At 38.7% G+C, this 10,399-nt stretch overlaps 1 protein-coding gene across 1 annotated transcript; it reads right to left on the reverse strand.

The window, feature by feature from the left end:
• Positions 1-395: 395 nt before the first annotated feature.
• Positions 396-10,399, reverse strand: LOC143509220 (arrestin domain-containing protein 3-like). The gene is made up of 7 exons (XM_076997714.1): positions 10,046-10,399; positions 9,856-9,897; positions 9,591-9,651; positions 3,992-4,139; positions 3,598-3,694; positions 3,220-3,476; positions 396-2,957 (listed from the first exon to the last, which is right to left on the reverse strand). The coding sequence occupies exons 1-7, from the start codon at positions 10,305-10,307 to the stop codon at positions 2,412-2,414; spliced, it is 1,413 nt and encodes a 470-aa protein (XP_076853829.1). The 5' UTR covers positions 10,308-10,399; the 3' UTR covers positions 396-2,411.

Raw genomic sequence — 10,399 nt, forward strand, 5'->3', positions numbered from 1 at the left:
CTGCACCGGACAATTTCTCCTAAAAAGAATAAAGTAGTAGGATTAAGGATTCATCAGTCGTAGGGCTATGTGTTTGTGTTGTAAAAATGTTAATGTGCTGTGAACATGGTATGACATCACAAAAAAGTTTCAATAATTCACTTGGGGAGGGGGTGTTGGGGTTAAGATGATGATGATGATGATGAAGTACAATAATAAGATAGTTGATGTCCCTTGTTTGTTATTAAGTACTATAGTTTTTATGTGTGTTGCAGGAAGGAAAGGTAATACGCCACCCCGTGGCGACGGGACATTTTTGATTGGGGCACACGGGCTGCTGGTTTCTGTACCCACCTGTTGCGTTAGAATGGGCTCTCGACCCTTTCTGTTGGATACAGACTCGTGAGGCAGACAAGTCAATCAATCAATCAATCAAATTTTATTTATATAGCGCTTTTTACAACAATTGTTGTCACAAAGCAGCTTTACAAATACCGAGTCCTAGCCTCCAGTGAGCAAGCCAAGTGTAGTTACACTGAATCAAACGGTGCTATTAGCTGTCACCAGTCAATCAAAACCAAAAACATTAAAGATACAAACGTAATTTGTTGCATAACCTAATTGCGCGCTTAAAACAAAAATGTTGTTCAGGGTATTTCTGCAAGTGCACTGGTAATAGAAACTGTGCCCTTTTATGGAGCAATTTAATTTCAAAGTGTACAGCGTCTGTGCAAGGCTTAGATGAGCCTCCGCCGCCATCTAGCGGATGGATTAAATATCAACCAAATCATCCAAAATATCCTAAATCCAAATCAATGGGTTAAATAGCTGCACCGAATCGCCAGTGTCCTTCACATTTATGCACTTTAGTGGAATGATTAGTCTTGTAAGCGAAGCACAACGAAAACGGATAAGCTTCAGTGTATTTGACAGCGCACACATTCATGTATACAATTTACACGTATAGCTATACCGATAATCCATTTCATTCATAGGTTACTGTCATTTTGTACCGGGGGGGGGGGGGGGGGGGGGGGGGGGATTGTTTCTCTGTGAGTTTTGTATTGTCTGTTTTTTTCGTTTCAAAACATTTAATGGCGTTTAAATAGGGAGAGACATACGGCAGATTTGTCATGGCCTACAGCAAGCAATTAAGAAAAATGTTATTGATTTGTAGGCGTTATCTGTGGTTGCTCCCCCCCATTGACGGAAAGAACCATCAATTTTAAAATAATCTTAGAGAAAGTTCTGTATTCATTGTTATTCTGGTCCTGCCATTTAACGGCGATCTTTTACGATGATTTTGTGATATATAGCACCTTATACTATACCTTACAGTATAACTAAAGTTATTAATGTATAACAATTATAATGTAACACTGGTTTTAGGCTTTGGGTAATAACATTATTATATTTTTGTGTCTTTTAATAGTTTAGATCATTTATTTTGATCATTCATATGTCTAAGAAGAAGGCCCTCTTTGGGAAAAATGAGCTTCCCACAGATCAAACAATTCAGGGCAGTAATTTGTGTGCTGCTGTTAGTACTTTAGTTTCGATATGTTACGGCTGCATGATGGAGGTTCCATTTGCAGGTCATTCTGAAAATCCCCTTCTACGTTGAGCGAACATGATCTCTGTGGTGCAGTTTGTTGAGAAACTGGCCTTGAGTGTATTGTGTAAGAATAAGAAAAGTATTTCTCACCACGCTGTACAATTACCTCTGTAAAGCATAAAGGAGATTAAGTAACCAAATGCGTGTCTTATAAAAGAACACCAGCTTATATATAGCTTTTAAATGTGTTAATTAGACTTTACCCATATAATTATGTAACACTATATAAAATTTTTGTTTCCGATGAAGGTGATTAGAATAGATTACGCATCAATTTAAATGGCAATACCGTTTAAAGGTCAGTTTGTAATATATATGTGAAAACACAGTTAAAATGCTATTCTTATATATGAGATTCATTAAATGCATAATATATTTTGTAAACTTGTTACAATGCATACCTTAAATGCACATGTGTTGGCACAGTTAATATTCAGGTAATGAGATGGTGATTAAATAAGTCAGATTCGTAGTGCATGCAATCCTTCCAGTGGAAGTGTTTGGAGTGTATGTTAAAAGAGATGCTGTAATTGGCTCTCTGGAGGGTTTCCTCTCCTCCCAGCACATATCTGTCAATGGAACCTTGCAGGCATTCAATCACTGATTCACAGCTGAAAAGGAAATCACACCGCTCTGCATGTAATACTATTCTATTCCATCAGCTCCATAAAAGTTTCAATTCCCAGCCTAACTTACTGCAAAACCATAACCATGAAGCCTGCAACCTGATGTCATCCATGACAGTTCATGCTGTATGAGTATGGTTTTTTGCATAATCAAAAACCACATTAGATTAAACAGTCAAAGGCAGGGCTAATCACTCATGCTTCTCAGGTGTTTTGGTTGGATAAGGCTCTGGTTGGTTGGTCTGATTGGTTGAATTTGGCCAACCTGATTCACCCCCAGAAGACCCATAGGCTGGGGGAGCTGGATTTGGACAGAACTCTGGGGCACTTGGTGCTGGATTGAGTAGTGTAGGATTTGGGTAACCCATAATGGGGTACTGAGGTGGACTGAATGTAGGAGCCAAAGGAGCTGGATTATATCCTGGGACTGGAGGATTGAGATTAGGATAGATGCATGAGTAGGGAGGAGGTGGTGCTTCTGGATTGACTGGCTGTGGAGGCACAGGTGAAGGATGCATATTGGGGTACTGCCCTGGGGCGGGTCCATAAGCAGCACCAGGGGGACCGGGCCCAAATGCAGGCTGGGGTGGAACATTGCTCCATCCTGCTGTATCAGGGTTCCCAAAGGCCTGAAAGCCTTGTTGACTAGGCAGTGGAGGAAGAAACAGGCCTGCAGGCAAAATGACCACTGGAAACTGGATCTCTGGGTCACTTGCGTAGGGAACATCCAGATATACCTGAAAAAAATCAGCTGGTTATTACAGCAAATTAGTACATCAAACAGGGCATGCTTGTTTTAAGGTAAATTTTGCAATAGACCATAAGTGGGGAAAAAAAAAAACTTTCGAGATACAAAGGGTGTAAATAATTATATTAAAAACCACACAACTGTAAATGATCTAGGACGTTTAGTAGTGTAAGCTTGCATAACCAGGTCAATACTTTTCCTCCCCATTAACTTCAGGTGCAACTGATAGAGAATGAATTGGCCATTAGTACCTTTAATATGTATTCCACTTTGATAATGCCGCAATTCATAATGGTGAGTTCCAGATTAGGTGGGATGGTGAGCTGGGTGACGACTGTTTGCTTTGATCCAGAAGGAACAGGATCCCCAACTACTTTGAATATAGTGTTGGTACAATATTTATGACGACCCTGAGCACAGAAGGTCTGTTTTTGCTCGAGACTGTACTTCAGCTTGAGGTCGCGAGATGAAGAGTTGTCAACGTCAGTGGAGACTTTGATGATCTCCCCTTCCAGAAAGAAAGGATCAAGAAATAGTCAGAAAATCCATCCAATGGGCTGAAACAGACTGAATGGTGATTTGGTGGTGCAGACGAGTTGCACACCATTTGTGAAATGATGTGCACTGACCTTGCATACAACCCATTTTGTCCATTGTTGCTCTAATTGAGGCACTTCCTGAGGTGAAGAGTTTCATCTTTTTGTCGGTAGCACCACTCTGTGGGATCTGCATGTAGAAGAACACAACAGAACTAAAATAACAGAGAGGACTGCTCAAATGAAACACCTTAAAATCATATACATTTTAAAATATTGTAGTAGGTTTACCTAAACACTCCACGAAAAAAAAAAAAAAAAAAAAAAAAAAACAGAAATTTCAGAAAAAACATCTCATAAAAATGTGAAAAACAGAGTTATCTAATCTAGGTGGCAGTACTGAGATATGGCTGCTACAACTCCCACCACTACTGATTAAGAGAGCAAGTGAGAAAGGCACATATACATTTTTCACATGGCCACATACCATTAAATTGGGACCAATACTATTAATCCCTGGGACAAAGATGATTTCTTTGGTATCAGTACGATCGATCTTCCATGAACGGTCCAGTGTGACTTCGAGAATGTACTTAACTGAGCCATAGTGTCCTTTAAAAGATGCTGGCATATTCCTGCCGAGAAGAAAGCACCATTTTTCAAATTTGTCAAATTTGCATAAGCATACCTATGATGATTTTAAACTCCATTCGTTAATAATTTGAGAAATTATTATTTATACAGTGAGTAAAATAAGTATTGAACATGTCACCAATTTTATAAGAAAATATATTTCTAAAGGTGCTATTGCAATGAAATTCTCAGCAGATGTCAGTAATGACCCATCCAGAGAGATATAAAATTCTGGTACTCCAATGTTCATTTCGGACAGAACTGTGCAAGCAAAGTGTTTCTGAATTAATAGGAGGAGGAACCAATTCATATATGAAAAAGTGGATATTTAAATAAGAACATTAATTCCTGGGGGATCTAAAGTTCCAAGAATGGAGATCAGATATGTGTGCGCCTTGTATTTGTATTCGTCAGTCGTCATCTGATTTTGGTCCTGTTTGTTCCTGTTTACCGTACTGTCTACAATAAACATTCGTCGCGTTCTGCTTTCGACTTGGCATCCAGATTTGTTCCTCGCTCACACGTTAGACTAGTTGTTTTAGTGGCCGTGTTAATAAATTTAAACATAGCACATCGAGATCTGCAGGCTACAGTACCACAGTTAATATCTGAATGGTTATTCATCTCTTTTTAAGGATCCTCTGAGACATGATATTGAGGCTCCTTAAAGAGATACAGTACTGCATCATCTTAGAGGATAATAAGTATAATATTAACCACTGTTTTATTCATAGGGTGATAAGTCAGCACCAAGGCAATTATTGTTGTCTTAACAGCAGATTGTTTATAGGTCAGTGCGTCCACTCTGTGAATAGGTAAAATATGAGCAAAAGCATCATCTATGGCGATCTACTAAATTGGAAGTATTCCACTGTGCCTGGAAGGATAGCATTATTGACTACAAACGGGCACTCACTAAAGCACGCTCAGCATACTTAGCCTCACTGATAGAGAAAAATAAAAACAATCCTAGATTTCTTTTTAATACTATTTCTAAACTTACAAAAAATCAAGCAGGCACAGAACCTCAGATTCCAGTAAACCTCACTAGTAATGTATTTATAGATTTCTTTGATAATAAAATAGAGAATATTAGACAAAATATAAAACCCTTTATTAGCAATACAACTGGTATGTCATCTGGTTTGGTTGATATTGTTTTAAATTACATACCGGGAGAAAAACTTGATGCTTTTCATCCACTCCCAAAATCAGAATTAGAGAAAATAATTTCTTCCTTAAATTGTACTACCTGCACATTAGACTCAGTTCCCTCAAAGTTATTAAAAGAGGTATTACCAGCTGTAACTGAACCTCTTCTAACTATAGTTAACTCATCCATTACAATAGGTCACATGCCCAAATCATGTAAATTAGCAATTATCAAACCTCTGATCAAGAAACCAAATCTTGATCCGACTGTGCTGTCTAATTATAGACCCATTTCAAACACATCATTTATATCTAAGATCATAGAAAAAGCTGTTGCCCAGCAATTATGCCTATATCTGTATAGGAATAACACATTTGAAAAGTTCCAATCTGGTTTTAGGCCCCATCACAGTACTGAAACAGCATTAGTTAAAGTAACAAATGATCTCCTCCTTGCATCAGATCAAGGCTATGTATCACTGTTAGTGCTTCTTGATCTTAGTGCAGCTTTCGACACAATTGATCATAGGATCTTGCTAGAAAGGTTAGAACGCTGGGTTGGAGTCTCAGGCACAGCCCTTTCATGGTTTCAGTCTTACTTAACAAATCGCTATCAGTTTGTAGAGCTCAATAATATTTCATCCAAACGTACAATGGTTAAATATGGGGTCCCGCAAGGCTCCATCTTAGGACCATTATTATTTACATTATATATGCTACCATTGGGCACAGTTATAAACAAACATGGTGTCAATTTTCACTGCTATGCGGATGACACTCAACTTTACATATCAGCCAAACCCGATGACAAACTCAGTTTAGGAAAAATTGAGGCCTGTGTAAGAGATATTAAATGCTGGATGTCTCTAAACTTCCTACAATTAAATGAGGACAAAACAGAAGTTCTCCTTGTGGGCCCTAAGGCCGCAAGACAGAAAATTCCTAATTTAATGCTTAATCTTGCAGACTATCCCATTACACCTGGCACAGTAGCCAAAAACCTAGGCGTCATACTCGACTCCGACCTATCATTTGATAAATATATAGATAATACTACTAGGATAGCTTTTCTACATCTCCGCAACATTGCCAAATTAAGAAATGCATTATCACAGGATGATGCAGAAAAATTGGTGCACGCCTTTGTTAGCTCTAGACTAGACTACTGCAATTCACTACTGTCAGGATGTTCAAATAAGAATCTAAATAAACTTCAAGTAGTTCAAAATGCCGCAGCTAGAGTTCTGACCAGAACTAGAAAATTTCAGCATATTAGACCAGTCCTATCAGCCCTGCATTGGCTCCCAGTTAAATTTCGTATTGATTTTAAAATTCTATTATTAGCATATAAAGCACTACACGGGCTTGCTCCTGAATACCTCCAGGAACTTATTTCCTACTATGAACCCCCACATCAACTAAGATCACAGGGTGCTGGTCTGTTATTAGTTCCACAAATTAACAAGGTAACAGCAGGGGGAAGAGCCTTTTCTTATAAGGCCCCCCAGCTTTGGAATAATCTTCCTAAATGTGTCCGGGACTCTGACACAGTCACAATCTTTAAATCTAGGTTGAAAACCCACTTATTTAGTCTAGCGTTTGATAATTAATATCCCCCTTAGATAAAGGTACAGATCCAGGGGTTCATAGACGAAGGGTTTTATGGTAGACTGGGGTGCTGGTGCTGTCATCCTGTCACTGCTCGTGGTCACTCAAGTTTGTTGACAGTGCAGTGGACGGATGCCATTGTCTCAGAATGCCCCCAAGCCTATGTTACCTTCTGGTTCTGCCTTTTTTTTAGCTAGGCTGTAATAATTTAACTTAGTGCCGGAGTTGCTGCCACACTCCAGAAATGTTTATAATTTTACCTGTCCCGTATATGTCCTCATACAGAGCTAATTTTCCCTGTTTCATTTCTCCACATGGCTGCCCGCCTGCTTGAGGAATAATGAGATGAGGAGAGACAAGCGATCCATCCTGGCCGGCCACCTCCTGCCTAACCGGATGCCTACACCATGATGGACATTATTACATATTTTTCGGTCTAAATTGACATTATTGCATCTTTTACATTCTGTCTACATTCTGTCTATATTGTTGTTGTTGTCATGGTGACCGGTGTCGGCCAGAGGAGGATGGGTTCCCCCCCTGAGTCTTGGTTCCTCTCAAGGTTTCTTCCTCATGCAAAAAACTAGGGAGTTTTTCCTTGCCACTGTCGCCTTTGGCTTGCTCACTGGGGGCTAGGACTCGGCACTTGTAAAGCTGCTTTGTGACAACAACTGTTGTAAAAAGCGCTATATAAATAAAATTTGATTGATTGATTGATTGATTGATATGACTTCCTCAGGAAAACCCCAGTACTGAAAATGTTCACGCATTACCAAGACGTCTTCATTATCACTACAAATGCGCTCGTCTAAGTAAAGAGAGAAATTGAAGTTTGTAGGTTTATAATGAATGGTGGTATTTAAACAAGGATGTGTAAAATTCACTGAAACATCCTGAAAGGTTATCCTCATACCAAGATGGTCCCATTTTAGTACCCATGACCCCTCTTGTTTGTGAGTACTCAAAGATGAAGCAGTTCAGAGTAAACGCAAGTTCAGACAGTTTTAAGAGAATATATACACATACAGTTCCCATGATGCATATGTTACACCTATAATCTCTTTTTAAACCTAAACATTTTTGTTATCGGACATATTGTTACATGCATGTGCACATCTGCCAGTGTTTTTTTTAGGGTTGAGCTATGAGCCATGTGCTATAATTTCTAGCTCTGTGGAATTGAGTTGAAATTGGTGTTCCTTTGGAATTATGTTGTTTTGTTGTTTTTGGGGCTGGACAGGTAAGGTTGAGCGTGCTCCTACACAGTGATGGCTAAGTTACCTTGAGAAAGTAATCCGATTACTGATTACTCCTTTTAAAAGTAACTTAGTTACGTTACATATTACTTGATTTTAAAAGTAACTACGTTAGATTACAAGTTACTTTAGTAGTTACATTCAGCAGCAAAATAAAATTTTCCAATACTCACTTTATTGGAAGTGCAGGGAAACTTTATTGATAACGCAACTCCCCCCCCCCCCCCCCCCCCCCCCCAGTGTCACTTAAAGGGCAAGACTCTCCTGACATTACGTTTGTGTAGCTGCGCGGTATTATTTGTAAATTTATTTGTAAACGTAATACAAGCGAACTGGGGTGGGTTTCCCGAAACGTTCGTAGCGCCAAGTACTTCGTAACCTCGTATGAAACGTACGAGGTTAAGAAGTACTTAGCGCTACGAACGTTTCGGGAAACCCACTCCTGTTCAGTCAGACAGCTTGTGAAATGAAATACCATTACAATTTCAAGCATTTTAAAGTAGGCGACGTTAGTCAAAATTCCAGCACTTTTCAAACGTGGAACACAGTGCAACATTAAAAATCTTCAGGTAAATGTTCCTTCCCCTGTTTTTGAGGGGTGTTTCTTTATACTACCACATATCGTTAAGTGAGGACACTGCAAAGAATGACTTGTAAAACGTGCTCGCGCTCTCACAGGGTCGTGTGCAGCGGGCGGAGTCGAGCGCTACGGTCAGACGCAAAAGTAGAACTGACCAAGAAGAAAGCAAAAATATATATTTTACTAGGGAAAATAAAAATAGTAACGCACAGTTATTTGGATAAGTAACTTTAATCTGATTACTGGACTGGAAATAGTAGCGCGTTATATTACTCGTTACCGAAAAAAGTGGTAAGATTAGAGTAACGCGTTACTGACATCACTGCTCCTACATACCCTCCACATAGGCCTTATCTTGCTTAGACTCATTAGGTAAGGGGCGGGCACCCACTTTGTATGTTTTGCTTATTAGAAGGATAGGTTTTTTTTTTTTGGATTAGAGAGTTAGACCTTGTTGCTTTGTGTTTCTAGCTTAAGGTGTGTTTGTTTTGTTGTGTTCTTTGATTTGGTATCGTCCATTTTTAAATTTATTTTTCTTTTCTTTTATTCTTTATATATATATATATATATATATATATATATATATATATATATATATATATATACCCCAGACAGAGCTTGAGGGGTTTGTAACAATATATGTTAAAAAAATTCTCTTTAAAGTTTCCAGGCCCAGTTGAAAGATATGAATGGTTAAAGATACTGTCATGTAGTATGATATATTTGCGATTTTAGGACACTTAGTATAACAGCAGTTGGACATCTCAGAGTGTTCGTTCAGTCCCTGCTGGGCAACATGCAATACACCATATACCAGAACAGTTTCTATTTAAAATGTATTAAGACTCATTACTCACCCTTGGGGCACTTGAAAGCTAAATGGAAAAACGTGGCTTCCTGGTTTAACCATATTACTGTCTAGAAAGTAACAATAAATAAAAAAAAATGTAACAAAAGGAGAAAAAATCAAGACAAAAGAAGGAATGAGCAGAAACGAAACACACAAGTGCCAATGTGATGGTTGATAAGAACTACATTTTCCTCCTACACCAAGCACACGGTTTGCATTTTCCTACAGTGACTGTAAATAAATAGTGTAAACAATAAACGGACTACACTTACAAGTCTCCCCAGTTATTATGATAGCGCCTGGATCAATTTTTCCTGTAAAGAAACAAAAATCGTTGCATCTTTACAACTTTACGCCCAAACGTAAAAGCCTACATATGGCAAAGGAACGCCCATAACATTTGCAGACTGTTGATTTTGTGATATTTTTGTTTAGGTCTGACGGGAACAGGGCGTATCTTACCCTTTTTGGATGGGTCCTGAATGAAAAACTGCTTAAGTTTGAAGTATCTTTCATGAGAGCTGTAAACATGCGTTTGATCGTTGCGTCTCTCGCTCCAACGAACATTTGCGTCCCCTTTAAACTTTACGTAAAGACTATCAATTTTAACTTCTTTAGTCACTTCTAATATAACTCGACCGTTAATAAAGTCGCCGCATGTAAACGTGTTGTTCTCCTTAACTGGATCGTAGTTCAAAGAGAGATCTTTGATTGTCCCTGGCATTTTTTAAATTATTTAAAGCATAAAGCTGCACGCTCGATTCTACGTTGCAGTAGACAAACGTAAACACCCCCTGCTTCCTGAATAAAAGTCCC

Source organism: Brachyhypopomus gauderio, chromosome 3 (genome assembly GCF_052324685.1).
Source record: "Brachyhypopomus gauderio isolate BG-103 chromosome 3, BGAUD_0.2, whole genome shotgun sequence".
Lineage (NCBI taxonomy): Eukaryota > Metazoa > Chordata > Actinopteri > Gymnotiformes > Hypopomidae > Brachyhypopomus > Brachyhypopomus gauderio.

Excerpts from the sequence above, each read along its gene's own strand:
- LOC143509220 (XM_076997714.1), bottom strand. The coding sequence starts at position 10,307 with ATGCCAGGGACAATCAAAGATCTCTCTTTGAACTACGATCCAGTTAAG. Across the intron at positions 4,140-9,590 it reads AGCTTTCAAGTGCCCCAAGG|GAATATGCCAGCATCTTTTA; the intron begins GTGAGTAATGAG and ends TCTTCTCGGCAG. Across the intron at positions 3,477-3,597 it reads CAAAATGGGTTGTATGCAAG|GGGAGATCATCAAAGTCTCC; the intron begins GTCAGTGCACAT and ends TCTTTCTGGAAG.